The 14,936-nt window shown below is 37.1% G+C and overlaps 1 protein-coding gene and 1 long non-coding RNA gene across 3 annotated transcripts; one reads left to right on the forward strand and one right to left on the reverse strand.

The window, feature by feature from the left end:
- Positions 1-4,932: 4,932 nt before the first annotated feature.
- LOC121990300 lies at positions 4,933-5,683 on the reverse strand. The gene is made up of 4 exons (XR_006114541.1): positions 5,598-5,683; positions 5,360-5,470; positions 5,203-5,291; positions 4,933-5,106 (listed from the first exon to the last, which is right to left on the reverse strand). It is a non-coding gene; the product is annotated as an uncharacterized LOC121990300 (long non-coding RNA).
- A 1,541-nt stretch (positions 5,684-7,224) lies between these two features.
- On the forward strand, positions 7,225-11,116 carry LOC121992754 (phytosulfokine receptor 1-like). Of its 2 annotated transcripts, none has more exons than XM_042547310.1 (2): positions 7,225-7,544; positions 7,622-11,111. In XM_042547310.1, exon 2 carries the CDS (start codon positions 7,723-7,725, stop codon positions 10,858-10,860), a length of 3,138 nt encoding a protein of 1,045 aa, XP_042403244.1. In that variant the 5' UTR covers positions 7,225-7,544; positions 7,622-7,722; the 3' UTR covers positions 10,861-11,111. The 2 variants fall into 2 exon arrangements, with proteins under 2 accessions (XP_042403244.1, XP_042403245.1); XM_042547311.1 differs by having other exon boundaries at positions 7,226-7,544; positions 7,699-11,116.
- Positions 11,117-14,936: the final 3,820 nt, after the last annotated feature.

Here is a 14,936-nt window from a genome sequence, read left to right on the forward strand (position 1 = left end):
TATCGTTACAGTGGTCTTACTAGCAGAAGTGGGATGTCATGCGCGAGGAGTATCAACGATTCGAGGGTGTTCTAAATTACCATTGAGAGACATGGTTACACCCTTACAAAGAGTGGTTTGTTTCAACATGGGTTGATACATGTATGCACCTTGAGAGTAATTCAAATTAAAGGTATAGTCACTTTATAGCTTTATTATTTCAATTTTGTTCATTATTGTACTATTTCAATTTTTTTATTATTAAAACATAATACATTTTTTTTATTACAGGGCAAAGTCAGACTGAAGTTATATTTGGGAGATGTCATGTCATCCTTATAAACATCTTTTGAAAAAATACATAAGATGTTGAGAATTCAGTTTGAGGATATTAAGAAATTGTTCGAGAGATCTCTCAACATTCCACGTTATCAACATTTACATGATGACATTTTTAGTCAAATAAGGTGTTAGATTTCATTAGAGGCAATGAAGTTGATTTCTGGTTAGCTAAAATGCATTGAAGAAGCATCTTACTAGCTAGCCGGCAGATGCAACTGTTCTATCAAAATTGTATGCGGATTGCCATGCGAGCACGATCTTGCACATTACCGTTACTTTTTCATTCTAATTCCGCTACAAAGTATCAACGCTCATTGGAGGAGATTGTTTATGCATGTACATTAGTTTAATGACAAGGGAGCACGACCCAACAGGACATCCCACATTGTTGAGATATTAGGTGAGATTGATCCACATATGAGAGAGCATATGATAGACAAATTTTTCGATATGATAGATCCATCTCAAAGTATAGTTCGAGCCTCTTCGTACAACACAGAACATAGAGGTCGACCTACTGGTAGAGATGAGCATAGTAGATGTCGCATACCTTCTTTTGCAGATGCATCCACTTCAGGATCTATGATCTCTCAACCGACTGCAACATCTCGAGGGAGAGGAAGACGTGGAAGGGAGTCGAAAGTTCGCAATATTCAAACGACCCATGATCACTCTCTAGTTCCACCCATCCATGTTACTTATATTGAGAAATTACCTGTGCCTCTGTAGCGTTATATTTCTCACACTGTTGACGTTCAACCTGACAATCATTGTGGATTCAGGGAAATAACTGCACTAATTGGGTATGGTGAAGAAGGTTGATTTCAAGTACGATTCGAGCTTATAGAAGAGATTCAACAAAATAATGATCTATATGATCAACTTTATCCATATTGAAATTTGGTAGCCAATTTATTATTCTCATTGAATTGGTTCGAGTCGTGGATACCAGAAATGTATTGGATGGACTCTATACCTTTGGAAATTGTCATCACATCAAGATACAATTTTATACTGCATACATTTGGTCAGAATGTTGGGAGTTGTTTTATTTACCTACCATTAAGAATTTTTCCAATTCCAAATCAAGAGTGTCGTCGTGCAAGTTTTCTTACACTCTCATTACCTTGTACCATCCATTCCAACGTGGTAGTTACAACATTCATCGTACGAAGTTAAAGGATGAGTCACTCGTTATAAAATACATGCTCGTTTGTGATACGAATTAACAAATATATTATTAAATATGTCTGGAGTAGAATTTAGAGGTAGTATTGATTAAAATATAGTTTTTTTTTTATATTATTACATGTATTTTTTATTAAAAAAATATTTATTCCTTGGTTAGGAAAAAAAGTGTTTATTTCTGAGCTATGAATATATTGCGAATAAGGATATAAACGTAAGTAATTCTAAAATTTAAGATGGGGCTGGGAGGGGGCGTGTCAGAGGGTGCGAAAATTAACTCTCTTCCCCGGGGGACGAACTCGGGAACGGAGGAGTTTGATTTGATGGCTGGAAAAGTACTTCATAATCTCTCAATTTGTTCGCCGCTGGTCTCTCTCAAACTGATTCAAGGGTGAGTCGCTGGTGATCTCCGTTCGAACTTTCCGCTTCCTGCTGTTCTTGTCCTTATGAGAAAAAGGGATTCTTTTCCTTTTTTCCGTCAATTTTTTTTTAAAAGAGATGTTTTCCCTCATTCGCTTGTGATTCTTCTCTATGATATATTGTTCAGAGTCTTTAATTTTTTCTTTTCTTGCCAATGTTATTGGAGAAAATCACTTCCTGGTTTGATCACTCACTGAATATTTATTCGTTTGAATGTTCAAAGTTTTGTCATATGAACAAAAGGGGAATTTTCATTTGTGTTATTGCAGTAAAAGATTTAGTGAGGGAAGTTGTGAAGTTAAATTGTTTGCATATGAATAACATACTGCAGCTATCTTGATCCCAAATTTCATCTCATCTCCTACATCAGGGGGAAGAAATACTTGAATGTGCTGAATACAATGCAGATGCAATTTAAATGATTGTATGATCTTCCAAACCATCATATTTGGAAGTTCACAGCCATTGTATATATTTCCAATTCAAAATCTTATATGACATTCCAAAACGTAGTATTTGATAGTTTATATAATCGCAGTATGGAGGGTTCCTTTGCTAAAGATCAATACAATGCACTTCTTAAGAATTTGTTTTCTAACCGATGGAGCCATCCTCCTTAAGATCACTTACAGAGGAGAGGACTCTAGAATTGTGCCTGGTTGAATGCTAAGTGGCTATTTTAATTATTGTTGTGTTATCATTGGGATGATATGCCATGTTAATCATATCATAAATGAGTTGTGTCATCCAGGTCAATAGAAACTATATAAGAATAATTAGATCTTTTTTAAATATAAATTTAAAAGATGTATTATTAACTGAATTCTCTAAAGAATTTTAGTCATAACATTAAACTTATCTATACTTTTTGAATGAATTATATTTGCAAATGGATCAATTTGTATCAATCTATTTAGGTCATATCGTGTCAATTTTAGATTTCAGCCTTAGTAATCGTAGGTAGGTCGGGTTGAATTCAGCATTGAATTTAAAAGGTGCATCATTAACTGAATTCTAAAGAATTTAAGTCATAACATAAAATTTATCAATACTTTTTAAATGAATTATATTCGCAAATGGATCAATTTATATCAATCTATTTAGATATCCATGTCATATTGTGTCACTTTTAGATTTTAGCCTTATGATTGTTGAGAATTATATGATGATACCTGATACCGTGCAGTGCTACTCCTAGTTGACTGTATCTTGCGAGATAATTGATAGCATCTAAAATGGCAGGTACCTTATTTCAGGTTGCGTCTCATTTCTCGATCCTTTATGATAATTAAAATTACTTCATAGTTTTTCCTAATTCCTTCAATTTCCTGCCACTGTTTATTACCATCTTTTCCATAATTATTTTTCAATTTTCAGGGAGATGTTTCAGCTGAGAATAAAGCAGGGAAAAAATTGAAGCATTAGATATTGAGCCTCACACAATCATCTGATAAAGTGTTGTGGAAGTCAAAAGATAACTGTGAGCAATCCAAATTCCTAATGGAATTGCATAAATTGGCTCTGTGTTAGCCTCATTGCATCATATCGCAGAAAGTTTTGTCTTGTAAAGGATCAACCCGAATGAAAAAAGCATAACAGCAACCAGCAAGATGTAGATGATGCATCCAAGAAAGTTTCAGCCAAAGGTTACCCTGAATGAAAAAGCACAACGGCAACCGGCAAGATGTAGATGATGCATCCAAAAAAGTTGCAGTCAAAGGTTAGCTGCATCTGCTACTCATAAAAGGAATTAGATGATGCATCTGCAGTCAAAGGTTGATGCCTTAACTTTCTTCTAGCTCATTATATTACAGTATAGTTTTAAACGACAAGAGAAGGAGAATGTTTAAATGCATATGTTTTAGTTCAACTGAGAAACCATTTTATGTTGAGTATGATTGAATGTTGTTTAACTTAGCTTTGTTTTACCATGTTGATATGCTCAGATCACTATGTATCGTAGAATGAACTATTTCTTTCCTCCTCAAGTAGTGTGTTCTCAGATGGTGTATTTAAAGCAATCTTCCGTGCCAAACACTACTTCAGATGTTTGCAATGCAAGGACTCACCATTTAACACCCATCAAGAGAATCATTTCCTTCTTTGCGTCCTTTTAAGTATCACCCTGTTTCCTTTCTAATGGTATCATTGTTATTTACTGATAAATTTGTATGTGTCTCTGATCACAGGCTCTTTGTCATGCAGTCTTTACATTATTGATAAATTTGTAACTTTTGGCAAATTCAGAACAAAATCTTAGCCAATTGTTTGTCCATATTATCACAAGCACCTAAGAAAGCATAATTGAGCTCCAATCTATTCTTAATTTTTATTCTTGCGTTCTTCCTCTTCACTAAATAAGCAAGGGACTAATGGGTTCATTAAACTGCATATTGCTGCCTCCCTGGTACTTGCTTTAGGGTCCATGGCAGTTTTCTCTTCAAAGCCATTTATGAAAATTATAGTAGAAATTGGACTAAAGATCACAAAATTAGAACCTCGTTTGAGAACATGTCAATGTTACAAGATGAAACAGAATTCATCAGGAAACCGGGAATTGTGAACATTTACAGTCATTAAAATATTGCAATCTGTTACTTTGGCTTGAAAGTATGAAAGTATTCCATGAACTGTAGGTCACTTTCGTACCTGTCATATGCAGATCTCATTACAAGGGCATTGTCTACTGTGAAGTCTTGGCCTCTCACGAGCTTATCAGGTGAGATAATAGAAACAACATATCGGGTTCGTATAAATATTGGGCCTGTAGCTTTAACTATGACCAAAGTGTCAAATTAATCAAATTTTAGAGTGTTTAGGATTTTTTTTACTGAGTGATTTTGTATGGTGGAGCATTATGAAGCCCGTTAGATGCTTTGGGGAGATGGCAGATACTATAGGAGACCAAGGGACTTGAAAAAGAGATTTTTCTTCTTAAAATTCTTTAGTATTTGGGAAGTGTTTCCCTATTATTCAAGAAACTAAATATTCATCTCTGCTCTAGTTACTATACCTTTTTATTAAAATTCAGTCTTTAGCGTACCAAATATCATTCAATCTCGTGACAGAAAATAAAAGTTTCCCTATTATTTTCAGGTCTACCATGGGAACTTGGATTTCTTGCATATTTCACTCCTGCAATATATTATCATCGACAAAGCCAAGCCATTCCAGTTCCTGATGGATATCCTGAGCATCAATTTTATGTTCGGATGACTAATAATTGGTACATTGAAAGCACTCTACATTAAATGTAGGAAAAGGAAAACATACTTGCCTGCAAAGATTCTACATCTGCGCAAAATGATCTAGTATGAGTGACAAAGCAAGGCTGTGTTTTGAGTCTCCAATCTACTACTTGCCTGCAAAAATAGGTAAACTGTTCATTCATGTTTTATGCAGGGAAATAGGTTGTGTGATTTTATCTTACTAGGCTCATTTTCCCTTGTGTTGCTTGTTTGCCATCTTATTTTGTGCCATGGATCGATAAATGCTTCTGATATGAATAAAGATCATGAAACGATACTGAAGAACCATGAAGCTGAAATGTCAGCACAAACAAGTAGTTCCTGTTAAGAATGCTGCATGCTTTAAGTTACATCAAAGTAAGGTGCGATTTAATTATTTCTCATCAGGTCTGATTCCAATATGGAACCATGACTCAGCACCTTGATTGAGCTACTTAAATGGCAGACATGCACACACTGCCAATCCTGCTGCATGCACACACCCATCCATTGGTCATTACCATTAGCCAAAGGCAGTCATTTCTCCATTCAACATTTGCCTACCAACACAACCAAACAATGCCATTACTTTTAAGAAAAATAAAATAAAATGCAGATATCCACTGTAAGCAATGTCTGACGTGACATTGTCCACTCAAACAAAAAGCAGAACAATTACCATTAACAGCACAGGGATAAGCCGAAGCGTTTCTGATAAGCCTTTCAGAACACTCTTATTTTCATGTGAAGCACTCCGACCTCTCCACTAACTCACACTCATCCAATTCCACTGATCTTTTGTTTGGAGCAAAATAGTTTTGTTAATGACATCTTTCAGATCTTTTAATGGTGGTGGAGACCGGAGATTGCAACTTTCGGCAGTCTGAATCAGTCCACCACACATTGCATGGGCATCATTGATAAATTAGACTACTTTAATTGCTAGTGGTAGGAGCAGAGTTTGATTTCACAGATAACATTGAACCACTGATTATTTGTATCCTTCTCTAAGGTTTTGTGTAAAAGCTTCTCTTCTGTTTTAAAGAAATGTGAAATTTAACCTCCTATTATTGTAATTCAAGTATCTAGGCTTCGAGTCCAACTAATTCTAGAAGTAGACGACCTGGTATGACCGACAAACCGACTATAAGGTAAATTTGGAACACAGATAGTCCTGGCATGAAATTTAACCTCCTAGTATTAAATCAACTTTTCATTGTTTTTTTAAGCTAAGCAAAGGGTTCATAAGTCAACCAATGAAACCCTACCAAGGCATATCATTGAGACCTATGCACAAATCCAAATAAACCAACATCACTATATGAATAGAAACAAAAACATCACCAGAGAATTCAATCAAATCGAGCATAATAAGTCAACTTAAAGAACTTTAACACTTTAATTATGCTTTTAAAAAGAGTTCAATTATTTGGACGATATGATTTTACTAAATTTCTTACAAAATATGTTTATTTTAATTTCTCATTCCTTGGTTATTTTATCATATAATTCTTAAATCAAAGAGTAAACAATATAATTATTATTTTTTGGTTATTCAAGTATATGTGCTTTCTATCTAATTAATCTTGGAGGTGAACGACTCATTTCAAAGATCGACCACCAAGTAAATTTAAGAAGTGTAAGTGGATCATAATATGACATCTATCATTAATTCATTACCCGTGGTTAATATGGTAAAAAATGCCTAGTATGAATATTTATAATTATATTGCAACAATAAAATTATATTTCAATGAAATTATAATCAAGAATAGGACTACTTAGACACATTGTTGGTGTTGACTCACACAAAATACATGTTTTTATATTTGTATTTATATTAAAAAGAAAAAAAGAAAGTTAATGCAATTATTTGGAAAGAGAAGGGCGCATTATAAAAAAGCGAATCTACACAGTGCGTACTGTGCGGTCGGGCCGGAAGAGTCCAAATCGGTCGCACAGAGTTGCAATTAAAGGCTTTGACCGTTGACTTTTTTCTCAACCAGCGCCGGTCGCCGTCGCGCCAGCCGGGCCACCACTGTCTCCTCCTCTCCCTCCTGCCAAACCCACGCCGCCTTCTGCCTCCGCTCCACTTCGATTAATTTAGCGATAAGATCAAATATATCTTCAAGGAGAAGTCCAAGGATCAAATTAAATTTAATACGAATAAGAGATAAGGAGCGACAAAAGTTTCTGCAATAAAGTGGAGTCAAAACCAAGCCAACCTCTCTCTCTCTCTAACTCTTTCTCCCTGCCCAGTTCTTCCCCGATTAGGGGTTGAAGCGTGATCTTGGCGATGAAACTTGTCGCAGAAGCTAACGGAAGTCTAAGCATTGCTTGCATCGCGGAAAGCTGCCGCCTTTACCAATCTAAGCATCAAATCTCATGGTAAGCAAGAGGAAATCTCTTGATTTTTTGTATGGTTCTTCTTTTGAAGTTCTAAAGCAGTGTTGCTTGTATGGAAGAATTCTTGGGAATCCCAAAAGATTTCTTTTGGCAAAGTTTCGAGCTACAATAAAAGAACCACCTTTACCACTTGCAGCGACTCCGATCTTGCTCTGCGGTTATGAAGAAGGGGAACAAATTCGTCTATGTGTTGAATCAAAGATTCAAGTTTTGGTCCTTGGTGCTCTTTTTCTTCTCCGATGCTTCGCTCGGCAATTCCCAGAGCTGCGACCCTGCAGATTTAGTCGCCCTGGAAAGCTTGTTCAGAGGCCTGGATTCTGGGATTCCAGGTTGGAGCTTCAATGAATCGGATTCCAATTGCTGCAGATGGGAAGGTGTTTCTTGTGAAAATTCTGGAGTACTCGGAGCAAGAGTGGTTGGTTTGGATCTCCAAAATAGGAGCTTGAAAGGCTTCTTGTCTGATTCCTTGGCAGATTTGGATCATCTCTCAAGCCTCAACCTTTCCCTCAACTCTCTTCAAGGCACTGTTCCATCTGGACTCTTCAATCTCACCAGACTGAAGCACCTAGATCTCAGCATGAACAAGCTATCGGGGCCTATTCCTCCAGATTCATTCCTTCCCTCGATCGAAGTCTTCAATGTCTCATACAATGCTTTCAGCGGCAAACACCCAATTTTCTATCGGTCTACAAGGTTGCTGGTTCTTGACATCAGCTTCAATGAGTTAGATGGTGGTATGGACACTGAAATTTGCAACTCTTCGGCCCGAATTCGAGTCCTCCGGTTCTCGGCAAACTCATTATCTGGCGAATTCCCTGTGGGATTTGGCAACTGTGCTTTCCTTGAAGAGCTCTCCATGGATGCGAATGGAATGTTCGGGACTTTGCCGGATGATTTGTTCAAGTTGTCATCTTTGAGGAGGCTGCATTTGCAGGAGAATTTGCTCCATGGTTTGCTTAGCACAAGCTTAGGTAACCTGTCCAACCTTGAGCTCTTGGACCTTTCCTTTAATTCTTTATCTGGCAAGATTCCCAATGTGTTCATTAGATTATCAAAGCTCAAGTATTTGTCTCTTCAGTCCAATAATTTCAGTGGCAGTTTGCCTTATTCTTTGTCCAACTTATCACCACTCGCTTTGCTCAACTTGAAGAACAATTTTCTCACCGGCGAGATCAGTCTCAATTGCATGGCAATGAATCAGCTTAGCTCACTTAACCTCGGGTCTAACTTCTTCACTGGCACCATTCCTCACAATCTTTCTCAGTGTGTAGAGTTGAGAACCTTGAACCTAGGCAGAAACAACCTAACTGGTGAAGTCCCGAGCAGTTTCAGGAACTTTAGCTCACTGTCCTATCTCTCACTTTCCAATAACAGTTTAACTAACATATCTTCTGCATTGCTGATTCTGAAGGAAGTCCACAGCCTTACTGGTTTAGTACTCACAAGGAACTTCCATGGCAGTGAGAGGATTCCTATCAATGGGATTCAAGGATTCAGGAAGTTACAACTTCTGGCTATTGCAAACTGTGGCCTTTTGGGATCCATTCCAACTTGGTTGTCCAATTTGAGAGAGTTAAATGTTCTTGACTTGTCATGGAATCATTTGGAAGGGAGCATACCTTCATGGATAGGTGGTCTTGATCACCTCTTCTATGTGGATTTATCGAATAACTCGCTGAGTGGAGAAATTCCAATCAGTTTGACAGAGATGAAGAGCCTGATATCCGGTAATAGCTCGCGGTTTGGACCCCCAGATGAGGACTTCCCTTTCTTTGTGAAGAAGAACATTAGTGGCAAGGGACTGCAGTATAATCAAGTCAGTAGCTTCCCACCATCCCTAATTCTGTGCCAAAACATGCTTGTTGGACAGATTTCACCAAATTTTGGGAACCTCAAGAGGCTTCTTGTGCTTGATCTGAAGCAAAACAGGTTGTCAGGGAACATCCCAGATGAGTTATCAGGCATGTCTAGTTTGGAGTCTTTGGTTTTGTCTCACAACTATCTCAGTGGAAGCATTCCTTCCTCACTGATCAAGCTCAACTTTCTATCAAGTTTCAGCGTTGCTTACAATGACTTGTCGGGTCCAATCCCTGTAGGAGGCCAGTTTTCGACTTTCTCAACTTTGGATTTTGAGGGGAATCCGGGTCTTTGTGGCTTTCACTTGAAACTATGTGATTCTGAACAGCATGAGGGGCAGACTGAACAAAGGAGGAGAAGCAAAGGTGTGATCATAGGTCTAGCCTTCGGAATTGGAGTTGCAACATCTACTCTTCTTGCTTTCGTTTACTTTCTTGTGTCAAGGAACCATTGCAGTCGACAGGATGATGGCTTAAAGGCGGCAGATGATGCGAATTTGAACGAGGACTTGGAGGGAGCCGAATCCAGACTGGTGCTTCTGTTTCACAACATGAACAATAGCAGTGAGTTGAGCATTGGTGACATCTTGAAATCCACTAATCATTTTGATCAGTCCAACATCATTGGCTGTGGAGGATTTGGTCTTGTTTACAAAGCAATCCTGCCGGATGAGAGAAAGGTAGCTGTTAAGCGCCTTTCGGGTGACTACTTCCAAATGGAGAGGGAATTCCAGGCTGAGATTGAAACACTTTCACGAGCTCAACATCGAAACCTTGTTCTTCTTCAAGGATACTGCAAGATTGGCAGTGACAGACTCCTAATCTATTCTTACATGCAAAATGGAAGCTTGGACTACTGGCTTCATGAAAAACCTGATGGTGGCACACTACTAGATTGGCACAAAAGGCTTCAAATTGCACAAGGTGCGGCGAGGGGACTGGCCTACTTGCACCAATCCTGTGACCCACACATCTTGCACCGCGACATCAAGTCCAGCAACATCCTGCTTGATGAGAACTTTGAGGCTCATCTGGCCGACTTCGGCCTCGCGAGGCTGATATTTCCCTCTGACACTCATGTCACCACAGACTTGGTTGGCACATTAGGCTACATTCCTCCAGAGTATGGTCAGTCCTCAGTTGCTACTTTCAAGGGCGATGTGTACAGCTTTGGTGTGGTGCTTCTGGAGCTACTAACCGGTAAACGACCGATCAATATGTGCAAACCGAAAGGGGGGAGGGAGCTGATCTCGTGGGTGCTTCATATGAAGAAGGAAAAGAGAGAAGTGGAGGTGTTCGATCCTCGGATTTACGATAAGTTGCTCTTCTACCAACTGATGAAGATTCTTGAGATTGCTTGTGTCTGCCTGAGTGATTCGCCGAAGATGAGGCCACAGTCAAAGCAGCTAGTGACATGGATCGACAGCATTGGCACAGATTAGCAACTCAGAAAATAGGATTTTTTTTTTCTTTTTTATTTTGTCACCTCTTTGTGATCAGGAATGGGTTAAGAAATTTGAATCCATGTCATCTGAATTCTAAGAACTTTGAGTGATTTCCTGCTCACAATGATGAATTGTACATAACTGAGTTTTACAGTGTCGTGATTCTAAGTGAGGACATGATACAAATACAGAATTTTGTGCGGTTAATGTAGATTAGCCAAACCAAACCTCAAATTACTACAAGAAAGGAATTGATTAATTACTTATGATCTTAGAGGAGAAGTGGTAGTAACATATTTGCAAATGTTTTTGCTTCAAGAAGTGTTTACATAATACTTCAAAGGTTGACTAGAATTTTCTTGCTCATTAAGTTTACTTCATTTGATTGTTTTTAGCTTCCATGATCATAATTGTAGACGCTCTTAATTTGATGCATGCAAAAAAAAGAGAGAATCAATTCGATCAGAACATGCATCTAAACATAAATAATTTGTTCAACATGGGGAGATTCTATCAAATCAAAAAACATAGAATATTATTATTGGCTACGATCCATTTCTCAAACTTTTTTATTGTGAAAATTCCTGATCTCGAAATCCCAAAAAAGATTATAAAACTTGGTAGCGACTGTTCTCGCCATTCCTCCAGCTGCCTGCCTACACTGCTCCTGCAGTGTATGGATTGTGCTGGCGTAGGATCGCAGTCTATTGTCTGTTTCAGTTAACTCTTCCCGAGCGCCAGGTTTGGGGAAACGAAGAAAAGAGACTGCAAAGCTCAATGAGATTGCCGTATTATGCAATCAAAGGCTGCAGCCTAATTGAGTTATGAAAAAAAAGCTTTTAAATGCCTTTGTTAGTTTCTTTGATGTGTATTTTTCTCCCCCTTTATGAAAACTTAGTACTTAATGATCAATCAATGCAGGGCCTCAGCTATTTTAAGATCTATAGATTCATTAATTGGAAAAAGATTCAGGTCCGCTGTCAGTAAAAGAAAATAGATAAATCGCATTGATTGAGACGAGAAGCTACAGATATGAAGCTCCATTCTGAATGCCTCTATTCTTTTGCAGCAAAGCATAGTTTTATACTGCAGGAATTAAAAATTTTTACAGCCCCAGAAGCAAATACTAGAATGGCTGTACATAGTTACTGCAAAACTATCTGACAAAATTTAATTTTTCATTGATTTTTATACAGCAAAAAAACACAAATTTATTGCATAATGATGTGGCGGATGATGTAAGGCCCCCGAAGTCGGGTTAAAGTTAGGAGGTTGACATGATGGTCAAAATTAATGAGGGATCAACACTCGAGGCTAACATGATTGGTCGTCTCGGTTGAGTGGTCGTCCAACCGGACCCTTGACCCGGTGGAATCCCGAGTCTCTCAGTATAGATGAAACTCCTAGCCTAGTGAGTATCATTTAAGGTCGAGTCCCTTTGGGCCACTCGAAGATAACGCGGCTAAGCATTTCGGCTGAGTGGTCTACCCGATCGGCCCCGTGGTCTGATTAGACTTGATAGACAGTTGGTTTGACCGGACTTTGGTGAAGAGGAGAGGCCGAGTGAAGACCGAGTCCCTAATAGCATTCCTCAAATCCGACCTGGTTGCTCTTGCAAACAACATCCGATCGGACTACAGAAGGGACTCGATCGCTTCGTCAGCTAAGCATATTAAGGGTCCCTCAACCCAACGGCCTAGCATTCCTCTTTGTCATTTTGTGTGACAGTTGTCAAAAAATTAAAGGAATATTCCCTATGCAAACCGTACACTAGAAGTTTCTACCTTGTAAAATGCAGAGATTGTGGGTTCATTTTGGGAAAGATGTCAAAGCATAATTATGATATGTCCTATTTTGGCAATGCATCAAGATTCATGCACGGAGGAATATAACAGTAAAAAAAGGAGGTCTCCATTTATAGACGTAGGTACGCACACGAACGCTACACATACACCACATTACACATCCACTGTTCATTTATTACTATTCATGATTCCCTATTCAATCATCCACTGATTTGAGCATCGGAGTACCTGTGCTAGGGACCCTTTTTTGGCCCGGTTGCTAACATTCTTTTTGACACGCGTGTTGATCCCTTGATGGCTGGCTAAAGGGGAGTGAATAGCCTTGAAAAATGCAAACTCAACCTTTCTTGATCTTATTGCTCGATTAACAAAACACTTGTAAAAAAGAATTAAGAAGCTAATTAATTAAACAAAAAAGGCAAGAAAAGATTTACTGGGTTTGCAATCAGGGGATTACTAATCTAAGATAAATGAAGCTTACTATGAAGATCTCTTTTGGGTGGAGTAGCCTTTTACAACGTTGACAGCCCACACAGTAGTAGACCAGAAAGAGAAATTATTTACAAGTGTTGTTATTCAACTACTGAAATCAAGGCTGTATTTATAGCGCTGATCCGGACACTTGGAAGGGTTTTCGACTCCTGGAGGTGAATAAAAATTTTATCCATGGCACAACGGATCACGATAGCTCAACAAACGATAAACTTTGTGGACTGGGCACTTGGAAAAGTTTCGGGCGCTCGGACCGGGCTGGACAGTCAACAACCTATTGACTGTCTAGTTTCTCTGGTTATGGCTTCGGTCTGTTGAGTGCTTTCGGCAATCTGGAACAGGGCTCACTAGAACACATTTTCCGACCTTCTCGAGCAATCTTTCGCTCCGGCTTCTCGTCCCTCGGAAATGTCCGCGCTTCCTTCTCGTTCACCAGCATATTCTTCCACAGCGTCTTGTCCCTCGGACGTACCGAGCCCGTCGATTCTCTCCCATGCCGTCCTTCTCGCTAGCTGCGTCTTTCGCTCGACTTTCTTTGCTCCTAAGTTCCTGCACACTCAGACACAGAGCATCAAAATAATAACATGACCTAACTTGACTTAGTTGATCACATCAAAATCTTAACGGGATACTTACAATCTTCCCCTTTTGATGTAGATCAACCCAAATTAAGTTATGTTAAAATAAGATATCAAATTAAATTACTATGCAAGTTTTAAAACATGCAATATTTGACAAAAATATACCTTCCCCTTAAATTTAACTTCAAATTTTCCCCCTTTAATCACATTAAAAATAGGAGTTTTGTAAAATAAATTGAAATTAAAGTATAAGGAATGCACAAAGTAAAAATTTTAAAATTTATTCTCGAAATTCTAATTTTTGTAATTAAAAGTAATTTTAAACAAATATAATTAAAAAAAATTATTTTAGTTGTTGAAAAATTCTAAGAATTTTTATAAGTATTAAGCAGACATATCCGGTAGTAATAAAATTTTCATAAAAAAATAAAATCAATTTTAAGCAGTAATAAATTATTTACTACATAAAGATGAATTTTTCTTAAAAATAGATTTGAGATTAAAAAATCTCAAGAAACTTTTTGTGAATGTAGTAGAGTAAGTATTTATGCATAAAAAATAATTTTTTAAAAATTAAGTGTTTTGAGAATTTCTAATATTAAAAATTAGGGGTTGGATAAATAATTCATAGAAAATTAAATATTAGTCAAAATATTTTAAAAAAATATTTTTTTAAATAGAGAATATTATAAGTTTTTGTTGAAAAATAAATTTTATAAAAATAACTCTTAAAAATATTTTTAAATTAAAAACTATAATATTTGAAAAATAAATCATAAAAAAATAATACAATGGAAAATAAATTTTAAACATTTTTCTACATATAGGAAATAAGATCTTATTTTTTGAAAAAATTAATAACTAATTAATTTTGAACAGAAATTATATGGAAAAATTTATTTTAGCACAATAGACAATTAAAAAGGTAAATATTAAATCAAATTAAAATTAGAAATATATACAAATTAAACTAAGCATGAATTTGAAACCCAATATAGGTTCTTTTCTATTGAATTGATAAGGTATTTTATAAAAATGTATGTTTTTGTTATTTTTCTAATTTGATCCTTATGAAATCTGTAATACCAATTTAAGCCGTGAACATATTTAAAATCTGAGCATGCAGAATTTTTTAAATTTTCTTTTGTTCCTTTAAATTAACATTTTCAATTTTTAATTTTTCAAGATCCTCTAT

The sequence above is a fragment of the Zingiber officinale genome, chromosome 6B (assembly GCF_018446385.1).
Source record: "Zingiber officinale cultivar Zhangliang chromosome 6B, Zo_v1.1, whole genome shotgun sequence".
In the NCBI taxonomy this organism is placed as follows: Eukaryota; Viridiplantae; Streptophyta; class Magnoliopsida; order Zingiberales; family Zingiberaceae; genus Zingiber; species Zingiber officinale.